The following is a 24,787-nucleotide window of genomic DNA, read 5'->3' on the forward strand; positions in this document are numbered from 1 at the left end:
CACGGGGCTGCATCAGGATGCGGGGGACAGCCCAGGAACCAGCAGCACCTGCACATCCCCATTAGCACTGTCCTCACTGACAACTGGGATGCAATTCCCATCATTGCACTCTGAGGACAGCTTAGATCCCAGCCAAGCAACCCATTCTATTCAGCACGGGCTTAAATTCAAGCGTATTAAAGACACACCTCAAGTCAAGTACGAGCTGTGTGCTGTAGAGAACAGCAGCAGATTGAAGTGTGTGCTTTGCACAGCCCTGAACCAGAGTCGTGGTGTTCAGAATTCAATCCCTCATGTTGGGAAATGCCATTTTCCATAAAACCAGGAGTCTGCGGACCAGTGAGTTTCACAGTGGGATTTAAGAGTCAGTGGGTGCCAGTGCAGTGCCCACAGTGCACACCCAGCTCCAAACCCCGACGGACACCCCAGGAATTTGGTGACCTGCCAGGCAGAAGTCCCACATCTCAGCCATTGTCTTACCTTGCAGCATGGCAGAGGTGGTGTAGTAGTTAAACGGGACCTTCTTCACCACATAGGCGTCTGTATCCAGTGAGCAGAGCTTGTCCCCCACCAGCACAGACTTCCCCGTGCCGGCGTTGCCCACCAGCATCACGGGGCGCCGGCGCTCCAGGAGCCTGTCCATGAAGTACCGCACACGGACCGTCTCGGTGGTGGGCACCAGGCAAGCCTGAGAGGGGCAAAACGAGCAGGTAAGTGTACCCATCTGTGGCACCACCCCACTGCCATGTTCTGAGGAGACATCAAACTGGGAGAGCCAGGAATGAGTGCGGTGACCTGAGTTTCTAGATGGCGCTAGGAAGGGAACAATACACTGCTACCAACCATTCAAGTCAAACTATCTGTACAGACGAAACAATGACAGCGGGATGCTGAGAGCAACATCTGGATCTCCCCGCAAACACACATTTTGCTAAAATGGTAACAATTTTTACAAGTCATCTGCTCACTGTGGCACCTCTAAAAGGAAAGAAAGGCATAGCTGGCAAACGCAATTCACTACCTGCAGCAACTCTCATTTTTCGTCCAAATCATATAAACAACCCTATTTTCAGCCACGCAGAATGACGAGATGGTGTCTCAGGGACTTTGTCACTACGTTGTCCCACATCCTGCTTCTCTCTGCAGGCCAAACGCACCTCCATCCCGCACCCTGGGCACACCAGCCCTGGCTCATAGGTGTCTCTGAGCCTGCGCCTCATGTACATCACTCAGCTCTGGAAGATGGATGGAGGATGAGTCTTCACAGTCAAAGTACAGTAAAGAAAGATGGGTAATTGAGTTGTACTTCATAAAGAATGTGTCAAGGGTTTTGATTGTGGGGTGACAATACAACCATGGCAGATGTGTTGTTAGCCCCCTCTCCCCCACCTTCAGCCCCTCTCTCTCCCCCATTCCCACTCAGGACAGGTGATTGGGAGGGAAAGAAGGATAGATAGAAGAGAATTGGAAAAATTAAAGATGTTTTACTAATGCTACTAATAAGAATAGAGAAAATAATACAAAATATACAAAACCAATCTTGAAAGCCCCAGCAACTGCAGAGCTGGCACCTGAAGTCCTGGACTGGACTGTGCAGCCAACCGGAGCTGGATTCAGTCTGTCATGAGGCCTCAGTTCGCAGGGACGACCAGCAAGGTCCTCTCCTAATCTCGGCCATAAGCAAAATGGACGAGATCCTCGTGATCTCCCACTTTTATATGAAGTATTCACGTGAATGGGATGTTATACTCTGTTTGTCAGTTTCTTGGTCACCTGTTTCTCATTGCCCCTCTCGCGAGATGCGAATCTGTCCTTATCAATAACCTCACATTCCATTGCTATGTTTACCAAAACATGGATCTGGTTCTCCAGGAAAACGCAGCTGATATGAAGGTTTTACCTGACAGGCAAATTCACTAAAAGAGAAACTTGTTTTTAACAAAACCAGGACGGAATGCCATTCTTATTATGAAGTGCTTGACCTCGAATGAGACTTCAATTGAAATGCCTGCATACAGTCACTAAAATGCATGTGCTCTTCCCAGACAAAACACGTGCAAGGTTCACATACCTGTAAGGGCATTTCTGGATCAAATTCAAACTGAGGAATAAGTTTAGACCAAGGTTCAAACTTCTTCGTTTCTGGATCAATGTAGAAGTCAAAGACTGTGCCCTGAGAGGGAAACTTGATAGTCTTGAATTCTGCCACCCACCACTTGCTGAACTCCACTCTGTAGTCCACAAGCTATAAGACAAAAAGTGGAGAAAATACACTAATCTGGATCAATTAATTAGTAATGGAGAATGTTATCTATCCCAGTCCACCAGAGCGGGATTAGTCCTTAAAATATATTCCACAGCATAAAGTTCTTATCATTTTTCCTGCTATTAAGCCTAATTTTTCATTTTCTTCATTTCTGCTCATCAGTCCTATTTATTCATCTAAATAATTCATCCTCTGTGTTGATCACTCTTGGTATGTCTGAGACTAGATAGATGGATCAATTTGAAAAAGAGAAATACGTGCCTATGACTAAACAGACCACTTGATTGATTCTTGGTGCCTACTTCTTCCAACAGACAAGGACACAACATCCGTCTACATCTGTGCTCATGGTCAGTCACAGCATGCGTACCAAAGCCTTTCCTCATCAATCACACCACTCTATTCAGAGTGAGTTGTTGTCTTCTGGCTTCTTTTCAAGCCACAACGTTTCAGACAAGCAGGACTGCAGACCCCAGCGTACCAAAGCAGCAGCGAGGGGCTGCCCCTTTGACCCCGCCGTGATTCTGCGCTGCCACATTCCCCTCAAAGCACCCGTTTCCTTGCTTTTCCCCATTGCATCTTTCTACACATGGAGATTTTGGAGCATCTGAATTTTTTCAACTGGGGTGACAGTTTTGCTTTAGATGCTGGGTCAGGACTCACAAAATGTGCTTAGTCCCCTCCTCTGCCCTAGGTCTCCTGTATGACATTGGGCCAGCCATTCTGCCCAAACACCTTCCCATGTGGACAATGGGAACTGGAGAGAGGTGGAGGGGAGGAGGAGAGGAAAATTGCTGTGAGAAAGATGTTTGTGAAATACCGGACGCATCATTTAGCCCGTTTTAACAGCACAGTTTGTTCCTGGGGTGTCTGCGGGTCTCTCCTCCCCATAGCCATACAATGTGGGGTCACCAACACATTGTCCATAGGCTGCTCGGCCTCCATAAGGAAACCTGGGTTTGTTGCTGAACTGAACCAAGTGTCCTCCATAAAGCCTCCTGAGCCACAGTCCCTCAAAAGACCAGTGGATTTGAAAAACACATTAATAGTATCCACGATTTTGCAGACTCATGCTATTCAGAGAGGCAGAATCCCTGTAATTCTCCATTCTCCTGTTGTTCTAACTCCTCAGCAGCGGCAGCAGAGTCGCCCGCAGTGGAGCGGGACGTGCGTGGCTGCTAAAAGCTTTCCCACAAGGGTGCCCTTACCCCGCACAGCCAGACCGCCTGCAAGCGCGCTGTGCCGCGCTGCCCGCCCTCCCTGACCCCGCGGTTAAATGGAGCCACTCCAGCCCCAGCTCTATTGCCAGAACGGTGTGGAATTCAAACCACTTCCTTAATAAAACCCCATATGGATGACCGCTAATTTCAGAGCCAGGAAATGGCAAATCTATCATCTGTTTTTATACAGGGGCCCCGCTACCCACCAACAAGCACCGAGTAGTGGGAAGCCTCCCAGACTGTTTCTCCTGACATTTCGGCCGCGAAAGGTCAGCGCGAAGGGCACCTTCGGTGGAAAGCAATAAACAGATTTTATATTGGATCATTTTTCATCAGGCTCCCCATTGCTCGGACTGCTGTATCCTCGCACTCTCAGCTCTGACATTTACAGAGCATCGCGGGCAGTAACGCACAGCCAGGCTCCCGGCGGAGCCTCCCGGAGGGTCGCTGTGCCTGCAGCTGCTCCTGCAGCCCACCCAGAGCCACTACCGCAGGCAGGAGCCCGGCCTGATGCACCCGAGACTGACTGTGCGGCATGGGGAACACAGCGGCCAGCTGCCACAGCACCGCACACCAGCATACTTGCGCTTGTACTGCTGAAGCAAAGACAAGTAGTGCTTCCCAGGCTTTATTGTGTTTTGTTTTGTTTCTTTAAGTCATCCTAGACTGGCAACACTAAGGCTGAGTATTTCCCAGCTGGCACATGGGAAATGGAGGCTCCACAAGGACCAAGGAAGCTGGTCTCGCACAGCTCATTCAATGGTCACAAGGTGTGATGGCACCAAGTGAGCACCCAGCTGAGCTTGAGCTGTGTTGTTCAGCACTTCCTGAAGCATCTGATCCTTGGCATGGAGCAAATCTGAAGAGACCAGCAGACACTCTAGGTCTGGCGTTAAGGTACATGAAAACACACAAAGAGACCCCTGGGAGCACTTGAGCAGCCATCAAGAACGGCAGTGCCTCCACCCGAGCTGGGGAGGGGTGTCTGGTGTTACATTCGTGGAGAGACCTCCCGCGTAGTCCAGACAACACAGAGTTTGACACGAGCCCAGCGGAGATCAGACGTGGATCTCCAAGCCCTTGACAGCAGTGCAGTGTGGGCAGACCCAGACATCAGGACTACACACTTTAGATCTGAGGATAAGGCGTCCTCTGACTAGGGGATGCAACCACCCAAGAGTAGGTGTGCCCCTGTGGCCACGAAAGTCAATGGCACCTGGGGTGCCTTAGGAAAAGTATGACCAGCAGGTCAAGGGAGGTTGTTCCTCCGGCTCTGCTCTGCCCTGGTGACAAAACACCGGCTGGTTTGTGTTATGTAGCACGTCTACCTGTGCAGTCAGAAGGCTGAAAGACTGCTCCACTGATACATCCATCTGATAAATCAGTCTTAATTTGATCACATTATGCACATCCACAGGCTTCTATAAGTTAACCTTATGTTTCTCCCCAGTGAAATGCATCTGCATAAGCAAACATCCCTCCACCTTTACCACTGACCCCTCAGCTGTTCTCCGGTGGTGTTACACCCTGGATAACGAGGCCTTTCGTAAAAGGAATTGTTGTGTTTCTAGTTTATTATCACCTATATGAGAGCCCCAGGAAAACAGCATTACTGGCATAGCACTATGTTTCAGAAAGTATGAAGAAATCAAAACAACACAAAACCACACAAACAAACTGTGTGAAAGATGCTGAAGAGGCATCTTCCGTCTTACCTGATCTCGAAACATTGATCCACCAAAGGCCCAGACGGCAGCAAAGACAAAGTAAAGTTCATAAAGCTCCTTGGACAGTCAGGAGGTGTGTTCTCCTCTGCCAGGAGACATTCAAGGAGGTAGCACAACATCTGAACCATACTCTGTTCAGGAATGGGAATAATCTCCTTAAATCTAAGGGATGGAAATTAGAAAGCAATACGTCCATCACAACCCAGGAAGACTAGAAATGCTCTTTCAGAATACTGGCATTCTGCTTGTCAGCGGTACGTGTCCTATTCCCAGGTACAATAAAGAGAACACCCATTCTCACACTCAGACCCGCTGGCACCGGCACATACACAAGTAATAACAATAATCAGAAGTTTCAAGCATTTTAAAACTTTGATCTTCTTGAAAGAAGCAGAATGGAAGACTTGCTAAAGGCAATGATTTCCTGCGAGCACGATGAGTTCAAAAGCGGTCAAATAGAGGAGTAATAAAATAAACCCTTTCATCTTGCCATTTTACATTCATTTAAGCTACACTTACAGAATTCCAAACTAATATTGTAGCTGCACTGAAGTCCTCCATAAAGTAATTATAGCTATTTGAAAGGTTGGTTCTACGATTTCTGAATTAAGCAAGCTACCAAAACACTCAGCTCAGGGTTGCCTGCAGCTAATCCCGTGGATTTCACGCTCTGAGACAATGTTCAGCAAACAGAATGGGAAACGTCCGATTGACTTTGCTACCAACAGTCAAAACCAACTTGGTCCCACAGAGAGAAGTTCCCTAGCACAATGTTTAAGTCCTGATTCCAGACCCTCCTGACACATCCCCCTTTTGGCTGACATCTCCCATGCTCACTGATTTTTCTTTTGTTTTTAAAGGAAAGTGCAACTATAGGAAGCAAGTAGAGGATGGGAGATGCTCCCTTAAGTTTTCTGGGACTCTACTTTGGCCAGTCCTCACCACAGTATGAGAAAGAGAATGGTTTCACATGATGATAAGCAAGAACCACATGACTTCCCTGTGGACACTGCTTTAAAGCCAAATCAAGCCAAGAAGCACTAGGACCCTTCCAAATACCCAAGTTCTTAATGAAAAATAACTTGTGGAGTGGGCTCAGGTCTAGCCTGACACATCAGGAGGCTGAAAAGCTTTCTCTTTGGGATCTGCCGGAATTATTTTCCAAGAGATAGAGAGTTGATACAGGAAATACAATAAAAATCAAATCAAAATCAGATGAAAACCAGATCTGACCAACACGATACAGGCAGGAGCGTCACTTTGCCCACCTCGCCCTGCTGGTTCTCTGAGCTTAAGCCAATGATGCTCAGGGCTTCCAGGGGCAAGGAGGATCATGTGCAGCACAACCCAGCGCAGCACAGCTGGGCTGGACAGTGGCAGGTGTCCCCATGCCCTCACCACGGGTGACACAATCACTCATCAGATGGTACCTTGTTCTGAGGGTGTCCAGGCAAATGGGCAGGTACTTATCAAACAAAATGGTCAGGTTGGCTCTTTCGGACTGGATCTCTCGCCTGTCGATCCAGCTGCTCACTGGAGGATTCCAGCCCAGATCCGACGGGTTGATGTACAGGATCCCTTTAGGCCCAGGGTAAGAGAGAACATATAGTAAAGACATAGCAGAAACTGTTCCTTTCTTCCAGCAGAGTTTACCAGGTACTTTCACACAACTAAAACCCTATCAAATATGACGGGACGTCCCATTACCTGCCCCCTTTTCCTGCCCCACTGCAGAGTAGAAACATGAACAGTGAAGAAACTTCACCCTTGAAACCACGGCGCTTTTCATGACCTTGCCCTAAATTCAGAACATTGTCTTGTCTGAGCAGTTTCATTGCTCTGGGCCCCATTTCCCCATGTGTAAAACTAGGGGACACCTCCATTCCCTTCTCCCATACTTCATGCACTTCTTCAGAAGATCAAGAACTCTTTGAGACAGATACTGTCCTTCTCCTCATAAAGTCCATCCAAAGGGCTTTGCACAACAGGAGCACTCAGCAACGCTGAAGCCATGATCACCCACCAACAGTCAGAGTGCTCTGGGTAAATCTCCAGGATGATGACAGCTCCACATGTGCATTTGGGGTCAGGATCCTCAGTTTGTCTGTCAGAAACCTGCCCTGTCCACCCACGGCCGCTGTGATCTCAGGTTGGGTACTTGCAACAGGAGTCAAGTTGGCCAACAGAAGACTGGTTAATGGCACTAGATCCTCCTGGGTTCACGGCAAATCCCAGTGCGGAGCTCAGGCCAGGACTCACCCGCTCGGGACACGGTTGCTGGGGTGGCTGTGCGCAGGTGGCTGATCTCAAACACCAACCGCATCGTTGGGTTCAGAGGGATTCTCTCATTGCTCGCCAGGGTCAGCACCTGCATTGGGCAGACAGACAGACAGACAGAATGACATCTTCCCCAGGAACAGGAATGAAAAGCATTCAGCACTTTGCACTAAAAAGCTTGGTTGCTGCCAGCACAGTTCCTTGAGGGAATGCAGCTGATTTCCAGCAGGTAGTAGAACTGTCTTCCATGACTCAAAGGAACAGCGCTCCCTTCGAGCGGCGGAAAAAGGTGTGGAATTATGACCCCACCCTATTTTTGAAGGGCCTGGAGTTACAATCAGGACATCTGTGATTATCCACGAGCCCAGTTCCAGGAAGGGAAATTACAATGAAACCATGATTTGAGCTATTTCCCCTCATGCACCATTTTCTATATGTGATATTGTTTGGTGTATCTGAAGAAACACAACCGCATTATTCTAGGAGGTGTTATTTCAGCATCTGCATTTTTAGGCTGAACCATGCCACGCAGTCAAAGAATATCTCCTTCTTTAACTTATATTCATTACCTTATTATCATCCATCACAGTATTAAGAGACTCAATCCACATTGGATCAATATCTCCATCTAGTACCATCCACTTGGGACCGTCATGCGTGATGTTGGCCAGCTCTCGCATGATCGATGAAAACAGGCCTGGGAGGGTGACAGGAAGATGGTGATGAACACTGAACTTGACACCTGCTCTAACGGTTTTCTCCAGCAACACAGTAAAAATTACTCTAATTAATGCTTTCCTCTCAAACATGCAAAACTCTATGTGCCTATACGTAAATATTACTATATCACAATACGGTTCTAGTTTGCTTTAAAGTGAAAAAAGGGTTATCAGTTATCACTACTGAAAATGATTGCAGACCTACGCACGAGCTTCATTCCCACCGAGAATCATAAGGGATAAGAAAAATGTAGAGTAGCTACTCAAAGGCAAAAGGCGGCATGAGTTATACAATGCAGAGAAAACCACCTGAATATGCCTAGGAAATCCTTATAAATATTTTTTTGTGGCTCAAAGTATATCAGGGCAATCAAGATGCATTAAACGCTGGGTCATGGCTTTAGTGAGACTGAGGGGAGAACAAGCACAGAATGACATTGAATGACAGAACAAAATGTTGGTAAAATCAAGGAGAGAGAGGATACAGAGTCTCAAGGGGAGTAAATAATGAATGTTAAGAAGACCACGAAGGCTGGGAATAGAGCAGCAGCACTGCAGAGCAAATGAAAACTCCACAAAACTATTGCTCTCCTCTACATGTGAAAATACCTCGGGAGATGCTGGTCTTCATGAAAAAACATCAGGCAAACATTAAAAAAAAGCCTCTCTTCCAGTGAATTGTGACAAGAACTCTTTTTTTTTTCTTTTTTTCTCCAGGACAAGCTATTTCTTTGTGATCCAGATCAGGAACAGCTGGTGGCACCATCTGACTGAAGACAAAGCTTGTGCTCAGCAAACGCAGAACGGCTCACCTGGAACAGGTGTGCGATCCCGAGACTGGGTCAACAAAAATAACGCTTCAGTGCCTCTGCCTCCAGCCAGTTCCTTACGTGTTGGACACACGCCTTGGGAACCACTCCGACATTATTAGCATCAGAAACAGTTGCTGTCTCAGGGCATCAGGGCTTCCCTCGGATACACCGCGGCAGCGGGGAGAGGAAAGCGCCTCTGTCCTGACCTTGTGCATCCACAGCACACGGCTCTCTTGGGGTTTAAAAGAAGAGTTTTGTTCTGCAAAGAACACTTTTGGGATTCCCATATGGGACCTTTTACCACCTAACATGTAGGACCTTTTCAACTTCTGATAATGTGACAGGATAAAACTGGGGAGCGGAAAAGCAGGGGCTGATCTGTAAGGGAACAGGTCACCTCTTGCTAGGCTGTGGTGAAGATTGCCTTGCTGGTCTTTGACAACATGAAACAACATTTTCAGGAATGGTTACTGCAGAAAATATCTGCCTTGAAAGCTCAGGGAGGAGTGCCACTATTTCATTTAAACCATCGCAGGCCAGAAACCACTGGACAGTCACCTGTAAAATGTCCCTCCTGCTGTTCGGTGTCACCGCTGCCCTCGATCTGCAGCCACTGCTGCAGCCAGTCTGCACAGTTCAGGCTGTACCCTGCACCTCCCTCTGCCACTTTGATTTAGGCTCCCTAATTACAATTAGAAAGAAATTAACCTGGCATTGGAGCAAAGCAGGGGGTCGGGAAGGGTCCATGGCGGGGCCAGGGGAGGTGGGTGGCAGCTCATCTGCTGCTGTGGATGATCCATGGTAATGTCTTCCCTCACCTCCCCCACACCTCCCAAACCCGCCGCACACGTAAATCGAAGCTGCCTTTATGTATCAGTCACAACCCAACATTTCCACTCCAGATTTTCTGTAATCTTCCAGCAAGTTTGAAATGTTCCTCAGGAGTGAGCAGGATCAACAGCTTGGCAAACGCTGGTGTGCTACAGAGATCGGGCAGCCATACTGAGTGGAAAAACTGACGTTAAGGCTGCTGTGCGTGCTATCAGCAATGAAAACCTGGGGATGGGACATTTTTTGGGGTCCCAGTGCACACCACAGTGCAGGAGGGACATCTCTTCCATCACTGGTCCAGCCAACTCCCAAAAACTGCCTGCCCCACTTAGGAACTGGTAAGTGTTGGTATTAATGGGCATTAAAATTATTCTTAGGGCAATAGGATCAAGTAGGCTTATGCTATATTTCCCATTTGAAGATCAAAGAGCTAAAACATCCTGTGTATCCTTTCAACAACAAACTGTCATGTGGCTGTAGGCAGCAGACAAGCACCTGGGCTCTCAGACCTGCACATGAAGAACCAGTCACCCTGCTGCTGCTCGGGAAATTCATTAAAAACACCCGTCTTTATCTACATATTTCAGACATGAAATGACATTTACCGTCTTTCCATTCTCTTGTTGCTGGGTTAATGATGCCAAAGAGCTCATCATTGGTGACTGCCTTGGGGTTGAGGTCTGTCCAGACAGGACGTCGCTTCATTATCTGGTAAGTCCTGTTCAGGGATCTCAGCACCTGAGACTTGCCCGTGCCCGCGTTACCCACCACGAAGACAGAGTGCCGGACCGTCAGCAACTCCTCCAGCTGCACCACCTGAGAAAAACACTCCCAAATTTTAGACAAAGATGCCAAACTGAAGTTCAGGTCTATAAAATAGGTCCCACTGGGCCACCTCTTTAGAAAGACGTGACCCTGAGACACAAGCAGATTTGACAATTGAGTTTGGTCCAGCCACTCTAATCACAATGGGTGAAATCCTCAGCCTGCAGATAAACTTCCAGCGCTGTTTATACTTGACAACCACCACCTGATGAGGCCCTGCTCTCCAGGGGCTACACTTTCATGAGCCTACAAAAGTTGGCCCCTTTGGAAGCCCAGAGACTGATCCAGTGCTGACTTCAGGAGCAGGTGCAACTGCCTCAGACCCAGCACAGCTGACTGCCCTCCAGCGAGATCTGCCTGCAAGGACAATGCTGTGCAGAGCTCTCTTTGTAGAAGCAAAGCTGTTTGAGAAAACCCAAATGATTTGATGGCGATGTGGGTGTAGCAGAAGATCTCTTGGTCTTACTTTGAGCACAAAGTTGTCCTCAGCCTGCAGCCGGAGGTCCAGCACAGCCTGCCTCACAAACGACTCAAAATTCAGGTCACGCTTCCGAGGCACATCCAGTGCGGGGAATAGATCCCCAATCAGCCCCATAAACACCGGCACATCATCCGTCACAATCTTGGGGATGTTGAAGTCACGAAGAGAGCGCATCAGAACCTGGTCTTCGGGTCGCTCTGGGTCATCTCGCTTGAGGGAGCCAGCAACAACTAGCACTGACTTAATGGCACGCAAGCCCCAGTCGTAGTGATCCTACACCAGAGGAAGAAAAAAGAAGAGGCATGAGTTTATGCTTAGACAGTACCATGTAGGGTGAAGAACCACCATTCCCAAACTGCCAGACTAGTAAGCAATGAAAATACATCTAAATCTGTTATTTGCATTGTGGCCAGAGACCTTCTCCAGCCTGAGTGACCTGGTTTCCATCTCAGTAGGTGAGATTCCCGTCAGGGACAGTATTAAAGAGTCAAATAATTCAGCTGTTCAGACCATCACATGGGCTCACAGTTGGCAGTAAGACAGCAGCAGGATTTGCACTCCAGAGACCAAAGCAATTTGTTTCACCTAAATCATAAAGCACCTATAGCAAGGCCAGCCAGCCCCCTGCATCTGCAGGAGCCACCAAGGTGAAAGGCTTGTTAGTCCATTATGAGGCCCCAAAGACCCAAGTTTCTCCACCCTGCCCATCACAAGATGACAAGCCTGTTTGGTCTCAGAGGAGGTCCAGGAATAAGGGGTCAGTAAAGACATTGCTGAAAAAGTACCACAAAACGGCATGAGAAGAACTCTCAAGCCAACAAACAACTGTTCATATTTCTGTCCTGTTAACACCCTCCAGAGCACAGCTCGACAGCTGACTGCTCTGTGTGGGAGGCCATGGCTTCCACCAGGCCCCTCAAGGCACAGCACCAAGTTTCTGCGACAGAGCATATCCCACCCAGCCTCATGCTGGCACAGCCAAGATCAGGTTTGTATCATCAGGAATCCTGATTCAGGTCTCCTCTGGACCCAGCTTCGATCTACACAAATAATGACAAGGAAAAATCTGATTTGCTTTGCACTGACAGTAACTCTAACAAGACCTGGAACCAGCCTAAGGCTGAACTCAGAGAGGGACACCATAAACCCTTTGCAGGCAGGAGAATCAACAGGAAGAGACTGGAAAGCAAAAGGTCACTGAATACTACCCCAGACATGGTGTCATTTAAACTCACTGAAAGGTCTCCCATTAATGCAGCTGGTCAAATGCTTTTGTCCCTGCAGATGCTCCAGTAAAGCAGTCTGGAAATTTTATTGCTCCGATGATCACCAACCCTCTCCTCCCCCAGCAGCCAGTGCAAATGCAGCCATTAAATAAAAGCTGTGAAACGTTAGCCATGGAGCTGAGCAGCACAGTGCCATGTTTCTGCTGATTTTGGAGATTCATCATACCACTCAGCCACAGAACCAGGCTCACCTGCTTGGACAGGAGCTCTTTGCAGAGTTGGTAGAGAGTAATGAACTTCCTGGCTAACACCCGGGCCTCGATGAATCCCTCAGCCACCAACATAATTTCACAGATCAGCTCAAAGTCTGGCACAACCATCGCACACGGCCTGAAATGACAGGTGAGGAGGCATTGCAGAACAAGTATTTCTTGACTACAGGTCTTACAGGCAGCGCATTTGCAGCTTCATCTTCTAGGCCTTCTTTTACGAGCCAGGTCACCCTCTGCCTTCCCCACGACAAGGGACAGAGCTCCTTTGCCCTGCCTGTGCGTGCCCAGACCCAGGCCTGTTGTGCAAGGCTTAAACTACCTGCGAATGCCCTGTGCAAGTGAATTCCCCAAGGACATGAGGTCGAGCCTGGATGTTCCAAAAGACAGTTTCTGCCAGGTCACAAACCCTGACCTGGACTCACCTGAAGAGAGCTTTTAAATTCTCAGGTAGCTCTGTTCGCCCTGCGTAACCAGGGTTCATGGTGATGAAAATGCCTACTGATGGTACTAAGTTGATGTCTTCTCCAAGAAAATGGAAGGATTTCTTCTTCTCCCGTATTGCATCCTGCACGCTCTTCACCTAGAAATCAAGACAGTACTATAGTATCAGCGTTCACTTATGAAAAACACATCAGACAACGGTGCTTCCTTCGTTACTCTTGGCCTCGTGACAAATGGGGCTAATCACTGTTTTATTTTTTACCGGCAGCATAAAGCTTTATACACTGTTTGGAGTACATCAGCATGGCAATATCAATTTCCCATCTCAGTCAAACTCTGGCAAAGCAGAAGAAAGAGCTGAAGAGAGTGGAAAGTCAAAATGCAAAGGAGTTGCAAGACTTCACACCTTTGCTCCATGAGACAATGATGAACGTGGGTCAGGAAGAGCAACTCAGGAGCGGGAAATGTCCCCAGCACTGCCTGCATTCACCTTGGCTTTTGACATCACCTGTGGGACACTGCTCAGCACATCTCACAGCAAAAACACCACCAGAGGCTCCACCATCTCTGAACCAGCCAGCCCAGCAGAGGTCTGATGTGTGAGAGAGACACAGGGCAGTACAGGTATCCACAACACAGCCAACACCCAAACGCACTCCCCAAAGTCTATCACAATATGGGCCCATTATTCCCTTTACCCATCTCACCTCTCCCCACACAGCGTTGCTCTTCAGGACATCCCAAAACCCTCCTGTGCCTGCTCCGTTCCCTGACCAGGCCCAGAGAAGGGGTAGCACCTCCCAATAAGCTTGGCCTCAGCTCAGTTGTAAACTGACCACTTGATATCACTTTTAAAGATTTTGGGACATCAGATGTTTGATTTAAAACCAAAACCAGAAGGCAGAAGCTGTAAAACCTCTCCTAACACCTTCACTCACTAATATTATATTGTTTTTTATATTTGCCTGATTGCAGCTTTGTTCTGCTCATTCCTCTCCTTCCGAAGAGTTCACCTCTCTGCAAACAGCACCTCAGCGAGGGGCAAATCTCTCTCTATTCACCGCTCTAACCTCACTACTGTTTGCCATCTCAAAGTAAAGCAATTAATCGAATTTTTCCCTGTAAGGAACCATATCGACATCAGCTGCATGAGTAAGACAGCCAATTAAACATCGCCATGGTAACACTCCTAATAGCAGCCAGGAGACACCATGATGGAATGACGGCCGTGCCGCTTTCTTCAGCTGCCACGCTCCAGCCAGGAGCGAGGGAACCATTAGCAGTTGAGTCATTCCTGGGCTTCTTTTGTTCAGCTTCCCTTTTTATTTCAAGATCCTCAAAGACTTTTTTTCAATGACAACTTTAAACTAGGACCTGACGGAAGAGAAATTGAGAGGGAATGATACATAAACTCTTGTACCTGCCTGGGGCTTCTCTGGGATGCCACATAAGGTACCAATTATGAGTGAAACAGATGAGAAGAATGAGGAGTTCATGGAGGGGTTAAGAACAATGTCTTTGACCGAAACATTTACAGAAGTGTAGAAACTTCTGAGCTTTATATCTTTCTATAACACTGAGCCCAAAAGGGAGTCCAGGAACAATTCAGCACCTCAATCAGATATTAGGATCCTAAAACACGCACTCAGCTGACAGTTGGATCCTGAAGAACTTGGGCACTTTGGCACCTCAGTTTTCTGCACTGAAGCCCCCCAAGGCTTCCCCTGTATAAAATAATGCCAGGTTTCCTCATGGGCTGGTAAGAGGAGGGGAAGGAGGACGCGAAGTGACAGATTATATATATAAGCACGAGAGCACAGGACTTTCTGGCACGATGGGGAGGCCAGTCTCCCTTCCAGCCCTTCTCCAGGGATGCTGCTGCGCTTCACACGAGACTCACCAACACAATGCACTGAGCAGCTGAACTACAGAGGAGATGAGAAACCATTCGCCAGGGGAAACACCCATGCCCAGCTGGGCACCGCTCCAATAGCTCTGTCCCAGGTTTAATCCCACGGTGTCAGGGTACCCTGGGCAAGCGCGTCAGCAAGGGCCGCAGATCTGCCCCAGATTCCAGCTCCCGAGTGTCACCAGCTGACACTGGCTTTTGGGAGCACCACGGGGCTGCACACATTCCTCCAAGGAATGGTGCCAGTTGGCCAGGAATACCTTCCAAAGCCACTTGGCAGAGCTGTCGTTACAGACACCAGAACTAAATCCACAGCCATATAGCTTTGGAGACAGGTTAAGAAAATTAATCCTGAATGTATTCCCATTTCCTGAGTATGACACACAACCTGTGCCTGACCAGGGGTGATAAGGAACCCCCAGAAGTCCAGCGGATCTGCCCCAAACACCCCTCTTCCCCTCTGTGAAAATTATTCCCTACATTGCAGACTGAGCAGCCGCAAGTCAAGGCAGCTTCTCTGTCTTGAAACGATGTGCTGCAATTATCTCACAGCAGATTAATGACACGAGTGCTTTCCTGAGGAGGAACAGGTACAGAGCCATGGTGCGTAGTGGTCTGGGAAAAGATGCTACAAAGAACTGTCTTGGCACAAATGCTGTAACTGGGGCAAGAAAAGTGACAAATATCTTTGCAGCACGTAACTGCGACATCTTGGCAGTGCTGTGATATTCATGTGATTAATCTTGAGATCTAATCCCACACCTGCCTATACACAGAACTGAAACCGGCAATATGCAATTGCCATTTTTACCCTTGCTCCAAAGACTGCAGAATGGCTCTGCTCTGTTTGTATTTATTTATGAGTGTTTCTCCACTCACCTGTACAGCAACCACAGAAAGGACCTCAACTGAGATCCTGTTAAATTCATCAAAACAGCCCCAGGCTCCCGTCTGGGAAAGGCCTTTGTAAATATTCCCACAAGACTGGAAAAACAAAACAAAAACAAAGATTACAAGAGTGAAATCATAAATGGAATCAACTCCAGCAAAAAATTGATTTTATTTCCCAGCCTGTTTATTTATAGCAATTTACAGTCTATTGTGGGTATTTAGAAAAGTGCATGGAAACAGCAGGCACAACTCAATTATAATATTTATAGCTCTGCGCAGCTTGCCACTTCATCTGCTAATCGCACTTTCTCGATATATCTGTGCACCAGCTTCATTTAAAGGTCACTTGTGCTGAATTACTGATGGCCCCGTTTCCTGGGAGAGCCCATAAGCTAAATGAAATATGATCCGAGGCTACCAAAATCACTGTACCGTGCCAGACTGGCAGAGAGCAAGACTCAGCCTAATGATTCAGTGCTCTGTAGCGGCTGAAGGTTCACTATGTTTTGGGTTTATTCTGGGAGAGGATCCTGAGAAAACCAGGACAGGTCCCTCCCCGTGCCAGGGGCTGCCAGGTCGCGAGCACGCCGAGAAGAAACGACCAGGGTCCAACTATCAGCACAGCCTTGGTCTCAACTGAACAGACCAACATTTTTGAAGAATTACACATGAAATCTAACTCCAGAAAGGAAGGGAAATGCATAATGAGGCAGAGAAGATAGTTCGGGTCTCTGCCTCCTGAAGAACCTTGTGCAAATCTTAGAGAAGGAACGGGAGGAGAAGGAAAAGGCATTCAGCTTAAAGGAGTGTAGCAGGGATTTGGAGAGAGGTGATCACAGAATCCCAGCCTGGTGGGGCTGAAGGGACCTCTGCAGATCTCCCAGTCCAAGCCCTGCTCACGCAGGGTCACAGAGCAGATCACACAGGTGGGTCCAGGCGGGTTTCAATGTCTCAGAGAAGGAGACTCCACACCCGCTCTGGGCAGCCTGGGCCAGGCTCTGGCACCTCCCAGCAAACAAGTTTCTGCTCATGTTCAGATGGAGCCTCCTGTGTTTCAGTCTGTGCCCGTTGCCCCTCACCCTGGCGTTGGGCACCACTGAACAGAGTCTGGTCCATCCTCTGACACCCACCCTGAGATATTGATCCCATTGATCAGATCCCTCTCAGCTTCTCTTCTCCAGCTCAACAGCTCCAGCTCTCTCAGTCTCTCCTCACAAGAAAGAAGCTCCAGACCCCTCAGCATCTTTGCAGCCCACCGCTGGACTCTGTGCAGTTATTCCTTCTTAAACTGGGGAGCCCAGAACTGGACACAACTCCAGATGTGGCATCACCAGGGCAGAGCAGAGCGGAAGGAACAACCTCCCTTGACCTGCTGGTCATACCTCTCCTAATGCACCCCAGGTACCATTGGATTACTCTCATCCTTCAGGTTTGCTCGGGCCCTGAGCATCCCCAGCCCCATGTGACCGCACTGCAGCCGAGGTGGGAGCCATACCTTGTAGTCCATCTGCTCGGAGCAGTTAAACACGTACACCATGATGCCCAGGGCTCGCCCCAAATCTTTCGTAGTCTCCGTCTTGCCAGTGCCCGCAGGGCCTGCAGGTGCTCCGCTCATGGTCAGGTGCAGTGACTGGGTCAGGGTGATGTAACATCTTTCACAGTGAATGATGAAGGAAAAAAGGAAATATGTCCAATAGGTCAACTGTGGGCTGCAGGGCAATAGCACTAGAGCATTGCACTCAGCAGAGCCTCTCCTCTGAAAAGCTGTACGTGAGCAGGGGTCATGTCTGAGCTGAAAGCCTTCTTGGCATTAATTACCACCTCTGCTCAGCTCTGTTTTCTCCAAGAGATACTCATCTTCCACCAAGGTCTGCCCAAACCTCTTCATGTCCAGCTTGTGTTCTCTCTGGATCCTCATACAACTCATGGATATTGGGCACATCTCAGGCAGTATGAGAAAAGGACAGCTTTTCTGGAAGACCTGTCACTGACAGAAACCTGCTCAGGTGGCCTATGAGTGAACCCAACTCAAAGCTGCAGCAAGTCCCAAAGTTTCTCCATCATGTTGATGATGGACACTGGGGTGGTGTCCACATGTGAGTATCTATACTACCTGTATAAGCCACAGAGGTGTAGTCAATATAGCCAACAAAACCTGATGATACCTGGGGGCTTGACGCAGCTGACTAACACAGGTGACTAGAGCCACCTGAGATGCTCTTGGTTGCTGAAATGTCACATAGGGTGGAGAGATATGACAAGGGGTCCATAGGAGACTTTTACACTTCTGGATTGGCAGCTGGAAGCCAGGTGGGACAACACAGAGTATCTCAAGTAACCCTAGGTGTCCCCACTGAGGCAACCAGGTAGATGTCTGCTTCAAGATGGGATGAAAGCTCTCTAGACTCACCAGCTTTATGGACTGCGGACATCTTGTGCACAGGAAGACACCCACAAGTGTTTTAATGTGTGAGCTGAATCCCACCCAGGGATCTGATGTACAAATTCCCCAGAGGGTACCACCAAAAACCAGATAAGAGTTAGAGCTCGACCACTGGAGTGCTGGGACATGGAGACAGAACAAGAGGGATACAGGTGTCTGAACTAAATCCATCTTTGGTTGGCATCTCTCTCTCTACCTGTGTGGCAAAGCCCAGCTATGACATTGTGTCCCAGGGACTTACCTGTCGGTCAGCGGAGTGATCACAAGCCGAGGGGTATTGCCAAGGTATTCATAGGAGTACAGGAACTGGGCGTCACAGATGTTGGCAAAGCAGTGCCGCTCCTCATCTGACCATCTGTGCCGGAGCTGTGACAGCCAAATGAAGGCCTGGGCATTGTCCACCTGCAACACACCCACAAACACCATCACAGGAAGGCCGGGGATGCCAGACACATGCAGCTCGGGGGCCAAAATAGCGACTGCTATAAAATTTTCATGGGGGATGACTGGTCCTCACTGCAAGGCAGGTGTGGTGTGGAAGGCCGCCTCCTTGCAATGCGGTGAGAAATGTCACCTCCCCATCTCCCATCAGTAAAGGGGAGGAACCAAATTAGTGACCACATTGGTGGGAGAGGAAAAAATTAATGGCCAAGAGAAAGAGCCTTACAAAAAGACTCCTGAATAGATTTAAGAAGCAGCAAGTCATGAAGAAGGTCTCATAACGCAACCAGAGTGAGAGAAGGAGCAGAGGCCATCTAGACAAGGAAGAGGTTGCAGACAGCACCAAGGAAACAGACTGGGGACAGGTGGACAAAGACAGGCATGGCCAGCGCTCTCTGCACAACCAGCAGGCAGGTCCAGATGCATCACTTCACCCCAGGCTGGACCGAGGCACCACTGAGCCCAGCTGAGCCTTGAAGACAGAAACCCTGTGAGCAGCCTGGCTGCCTCTGAGATGACACAGATGAGGGAAGAGCCACAACCCAATACATTCAGGGCATCTTCCCACCCACCTGCAAGGCTAAACACTTGGCATGGTGTCAGGGACAGGGGAGTAGTGTGGGAGAGGTGTTGCAGGAGAAGGGAGTCCCACATAAGTCCCTGTGGCCCCACACCAGACAAAGGACGCTACAAAGAACAAAGCTTGAATGCTTTTTCTTACTTTCTAAAGTCAAAACTGAGACTGAGTCCAGCAGCCTCCCAACACACCACCATCATCCACCAGCACATGTCTTGGCACCAGGACGCAGTGCCGCGCTCTCACTCCTGGTGTGAATCTGCAGCAACTACAAGTTGGTGTTGCAGGGCCATGACACAGCACAGCTCTGCAGGCTTACAGGGGCTTTCTGCACACTTACTACAAACATTGTAGAAATAAATTTAGTCATACGTCTCCCACTGAGACCGGCAGTGATCTGAATGGCCAGTGGTTGGGCCCCCTGAAGCCCCCTCTCCAGCACCCACAGAACTGTGCTGAACTGCCAACACCAACCTTCTGTGCTATCATCTTTGCCACCACATCCCGAGCACGCACGTCGATGGTGCAAATGGTCATGATTTTCTGTCTGTCGCCCTTGGAGAGCTGCCCGATCAGCATGGTAACGAGGGTGTTCAGCTGGGTCACTTGCTTCTTGTGATATTCCTTCATCGCATTCTCGTAGCCTTCCTCCACCCTGGCAAAGGCAATCCCAACCTCGGTTGTCCACCAGATCTGGGTGCAGCAAAGCGCCACCTAGGGAAATAGGCTGGTTCAGTATCAGGGAAAATACCAGAGCTTCCTTATGTTCAAGAGTGTCGGATCCACAGGGAGATCAAGGATGAAACATCCGTGACATGAAATTAAGTATTTTTTCATACAGTAGTCACAGCAGACAGTACAACAAGGATCTGCTCCATGACATTCATTTAAAACACCATATCAGTGATAGACACATTTAGCAGCTAGTTATAAGTAAATCAGCACCTTTCACATGCCTGACACAGCAGAGGAGGAAGAGTTGGAGACCACGAGGTTGTCAGAGGTGCATCTGAGGGGCTCTTCACTCTTATCAGGCCTCACCACTTTGCCTTCCTGCTGCACCTCTCACTGCTCTGGCTGTACAGACTGCACTGCCCAAGCCCCTGGGCTCTGTCACCCAACCAAGAGCCCCAACCAGAGCATGGAGCTCAGCCTGAAAACTCCATCAGGAGACCGCCAGGATAAAGGACAACTCATCCTCCCTCTCTCCTGGATAGCAAGGTGGAGGCCAGAAACATGCCTGTCCACAGCTGCTGAAAGAAGGGAAGGGCAGGACTGATGGGGAACCCAAGAGCTACCTTTCCACGAGCCAGCCTGAGTGGTGATAAGAAGCAGTGGCAGATACCTGGGCAGGATAGTCAAAGAGCCATTGTTCCCTTGGTTTTTCCTCATAAGCCATGACGGCTTCTGTCATCTCATCTCTCACAGTAGCCCTCATGCTGTCTAGTACATGACTGAGCCAGACTTCAACCTGGAAAAGAGATTAAATTCCAGTAACACATTTGCTCTTCTTAAGTGCCTTTGGTAATTAGTGAAGATAGGAAATGAGGCAAGCATCTCAGTTCTCTTTAGACTGGACATGAGGGAAAGGTTCTTCACCCAGAGGTGCTGGACACTGAACAGGCTCCCAGGGAGGGGTCACAGCCCCAACCTGACAGTGTTCAAGGAGAGACTGGACAACGTCCTCAGACACACGGTGTGACCTGTGGGGTTGTCACTGCAGGGACAGGACTTGGACTCCATGATCCTGGTGGGTCCCTTCCAGCTCAGGACATTCTATGAGTTAACCAAACCTCACAGCCTCCTTCAGACTGGGTAGATTTGGCTAATTCTGGTACTGTAGGATTAGCATCTACTTCCAGACACCAAGAACAGAAGACAGATTTTTTTCTTGAACTCTAGCTACAGGAGGAACCAAAATGAACTCCGTCAATGAATAATTTGGTCAGGTGTGTTCCACCTCCAGGCCATGACAGAATCCCTGGTGGGATGTGGGCAGTCTGCCAGCAGCAGAAGAAAGATGCTGCCAAACTTGGGAACACAATTCCTGCTGAATTTCATATTTCACAGGCAAAGCCCTCAACAAGAAGACAGACTGAACGCAGCAAGCTCCATTGCTGGGGAGCTCAGTAGCCGGTATTACGTACTTTAGCTTCCTGTAATAGACCATGCAGAAAGGTGAAACTACCAGGATAGATAAGCTGAGCAGTAGCTTGATTCTTACATTTCATACTTTCACTCGTGGTATGAAATAATGAAGACTTGAGAAACAGGTAAAAGGCCTTCTCCTGCCAAACACACCCGTGCAGAGGTACTATGGAATAGCTTAGTCTCTTTTCAGTCTGCATCCCCTCCCTCACCGAGGATATTTGTAGCAAGCTTTAAGACTAACCTTCAAAAGGTCTTAGAAAAAATCAAATTAAAAACCTAGTCAGAAAAATGGCACAGCTCTTTCTCTCACAGTGGACTGCGACATCCACGTCCCCCCTTAGTGAGGACCTATCCAGAGTGACACGAAAGGTTGTGGTGTAAGGAGGTACTAAATCACCACCTCTTCCAGCTTTTCTCATGCACCAAGGGAGAGCAGTGAAGCTCTATGACGTCTTGGCAAGGGATCTCACACGAGGGGCAGGGGAGCAGACTCCACCGGACAGTTTTGATAGACAAGGACTTCCCTCTCACCTGCCCACTGCAGTCGCAGGGCTCGCTGAAGCTGACGGACTCCTCCTCTCTACTGTGCATTCCCAGGCCAACCTTGGTTGGCTTTTGCTCAGAGTCCAGCTGGAATTTCATCCTGGCCAAGCTGTCAAAGAGTTTGGAAAGATGACGTTGCACCTGCAAAACGGGTTGTATAAATAAAGCAACCGAGATAGGACGAGCGGAATGAAGATCACTATACATGTCACAAGCAAAATCATGTTAACAAAATATCTTGGATATTTAGGTAGCACCACATCTTCTCAAATGTGGCCAACGTACTGCCAACAAAAGCCTCTTGCTGTCTCTTGTAATACTTCCACCTATTTCTACGTAATTTAGAAAACAGACATGCCTTAATAAATCATGTTTCTCCATTGGGAAATCTTCCATACAGAGCAAAAGCATAGAAAACATTGAAACACCTCATGACTCCTACCCCAAATTTCCCTACATGTAGTGATGAGAAGTCTGTAGCCATTTCTCCACCTCATCCTATTCTCAGCACAACGTGGAGTTTTCTTCACTATGAACTTTCCTGTTTTTCCACTACTAGAAACTGATTTTGTGCTAGTGAAATATCCTAAATTCTCTTTCATGGAGAAGAAAGATCTTTATTTCTGCCTAAGACCTATGATAAACAGCCCAGACCTCCTATAGAACAACCATGTTCACCAAAAGCACTCTTCCAGAAGGAAAAGAATAATTCAGTTCTTTCCTGTTCACCTCCATCTGAGTCTGCAAAGCCAACAGGGAGATGCTGTGGGCTCTCAACATCAGCATCTGCCTGCTGGGAGCTGAGCAGGTCACCAGCACTTCTTCCAGACCACTGCGTAACACACAACTGCATCACTGCGCGCCCCACGCCAATGAAGGTGAGATTCTCCTAGGATTGACGTCCCCACAGAAAGGGGAAGCTCCCAAAGCAGTCCCAGACAGGAGCTGCCTCTCTCAATTACAGCAGAGAGGTAGAAAAACTCCCATAGGGGAGATGAGAAATGAGGGAAAGGGACCTGGGGGTCCTGGGGACAGCAGGGTGACCATGAGCCAGCACTGGGCCCTTGTGGCCAGGAAGGCCAATGGTACCTGGGGTGGGTTAGAAGGGGGTGGTCAGTAGGTCAGAGAGGTTCTCCTGCCCCTCTGCTCTGCCCTGGTGAGACCACATCTGGAATATTGTGTCCAGTTGTGGCCCCTCAGCTCCAGAAGGACAGGGAACTGCTGGAGAGAGTCCAGCGCAGCCACCAAGATGCTGAAGGGAGTGGAGCATCTCCCGTGTGAGGAAAGGCTGAGGGAGCTGGGGCTCTGGAGCTGGAGAAGAGGAGACAGAGGGGGGACTCATTCATGTTTACAGATATCTAAAGGGTGAGTGTCAGGAGAATGGAGCCAGGCTCTCCTCGGTGACAACCAGTGACAGGACAAGGGGGAATGGGTTCAAACTGGAACACAGGAGGTTTCACTTAAATTTGAGAAGAAACTTCTTCTCAGTGAGGGTGTCAGAGCCTGGCCCAGGCTGCCCAGGGAGGTTGTGGAGTCTCCTTCTCTGCAGACATTCAAACCCGCCTGGACACCTTCCTGTGGAACCTCAGCTGGGTGTTCCTGCTCCATGGGGGGATTGCACTGGAGGAGCTTTCCAGGTCCCTTCCAACCCTGACATTCTGGGATTCTGCGTGAGATGCCCAATGCTCTGATGCTTTCAGAGAAGGAAGGGTGGAGGTGGATTTGTCCATCTAATTCTGACTCACTGACTCACAAAGAACTACAACCCTCCTCTCATGAGCTGTGCTGCAAGTGGACGCAGCTTCTCACACACATACAAGCAGGGCCAAACCCTGGGAGGTGCTAAGTGACTCTGAGAAGCACAGGGCACTCAGCATCCCCCCAGATCACAGAATCATTTTGGGTGGAAGAAACCCTCAGGATCAAGTCCAGCCATACCCTAGCTCTGGCACTAATCCATGTCCCTAAGAACCTCGTCTAAATGCCTTTTAAACCCCTCCAGGGATGGTGACTCCAGCACTGCCCTGGGCAGCCTGTTCCCATGCCCCACAGCCCTTTCTGGGAAGAATTTTTTTACAATATCCAATCTGAACCTCCCCTGGCACAACTTGAGGCCATTAAGCGTATCTTGAGGCCATAAGCTTATCTCTTTTCAAACCGTAAGTAAACCGTAGAAACTTTTTCTTACATGTAGAAGCTTCTGGTCACAAATCCCCAGCTGCCCCTTCCCAGACCCTGTCCAGTCTGGAGGGTTCGGACACAACCCCAGCACTTGCTGCGATCCTGCTGCCAGAGCCCGAACGCACCTGAATCTGCACAAGTTCAGCACCCAGTTCACGAGGATAATGTCATTGTGTATTTAATCCTCCTTTAGGAATCATCAGACTTTGAAACTACATTGGGAAGGCTGAGAGTGTATCTATGTATGATACTGCTTGACATTTACTTTGATTTTACTGCAAATACTTTTGAATAACAGAAAACACCAGGAATTTCTTCTTACTCAACAGAGCATTTCAACACAGTATCTTTGCTTCCTGTGTTTTTTTTTTCCTCTTCATTTTAAATATCAATCAACTATGTATTTATGATACTCTGTGGGCTGAAATCACCCAGCAGCAGACACAGATAGAAGCAGCGTTAAAGGTTAGAGGTAAACAACAGCATTTCCAAATACACATGCAAACCTGCTCCATTCCTGTGCTCACATCAATACTGAAAATGGTGGAAAGCCT

General features: G+C 48.6%; 2 protein-coding genes across 4 annotated transcripts in view; both read right to left on the reverse strand.

Annotated features, from left to right (window-relative positions):
- The window catches only part of LOC139826742 (dynein axonemal heavy chain 9-like), a 32,932-nt gene extending 25,760 nt beyond the window's left edge, over positions 1 to 7,172 (reverse strand). For all 3 annotated transcript variants that reach the window (XM_071803142.1, XM_071803141.1, XM_071803140.1), the window contains exons 1-4: positions 6,644 to 7,172; positions 5,202 to 5,375; positions 2,072 to 2,245; positions 481 to 688 (exon numbers count right to left, since the gene is read on the reverse strand). In XM_071803142.1, the coding sequence (XP_071659243.1) occupies positions 481 to 688; positions 2,072 to 2,245; positions 5,202 to 5,216 (397 nt within the window). In that variant the 5' untranslated portion in view covers positions 5,217 to 5,375; positions 6,644 to 7,172. The remainder of the gene's footprint in view (positions 1 to 480; positions 689 to 2,071; positions 2,246 to 5,201; positions 5,376 to 6,643) is intronic.
- A 229-nt stretch (positions 7,173 to 7,401) lies between these two features.
- The window catches only part of LOC139826743 (dynein axonemal heavy chain 9-like), a 56,263-nt gene continuing 38,877 nt past the window's right edge, over positions 7,402 to 24,787 (reverse strand). Inside the window, exons 22-33 of the mRNA XM_071803143.1 lie at positions 22,041 to 22,193; positions 20,704 to 20,829; positions 19,833 to 20,072; positions 18,582 to 18,742; positions 17,393 to 17,549; positions 15,886 to 15,990; positions 13,079 to 13,236; positions 12,636 to 12,774; positions 11,144 to 11,431; positions 10,458 to 10,668; positions 8,060 to 8,187; positions 7,402 to 7,581 (exon numbers count right to left, since the gene is read on the reverse strand). Coding sequence (XP_071659244.1) covers positions 7,417 to 7,581; positions 8,060 to 8,187; positions 10,458 to 10,668; positions 11,144 to 11,431; positions 12,636 to 12,774; positions 13,079 to 13,236; positions 15,886 to 15,990; positions 17,393 to 17,549; positions 18,582 to 18,742; positions 19,833 to 20,072; positions 20,704 to 20,829; positions 22,041 to 22,193 — 2,031 coding nt within the window. The 3' untranslated portion in view covers positions 7,402 to 7,416. The remainder of the gene's footprint in view (positions 7,582 to 8,059; positions 8,188 to 10,457; positions 10,669 to 11,143; positions 11,432 to 12,635; positions 12,775 to 13,078; positions 13,237 to 15,885; positions 15,991 to 17,392; positions 17,550 to 18,581; positions 18,743 to 19,832; positions 20,073 to 20,703; positions 20,830 to 22,040; positions 22,194 to 24,787) is intronic.

The sequence above is a fragment of the Patagioenas fasciata genome, unplaced genomic scaffold (assembly GCF_037038585.1).
Source record: "Patagioenas fasciata isolate bPatFas1 unplaced genomic scaffold, bPatFas1.hap1 Unplaced_14, whole genome shotgun sequence".
NCBI lineage: Eukaryota > Metazoa > Chordata > Aves > Columbiformes > Columbidae > Patagioenas > Patagioenas fasciata.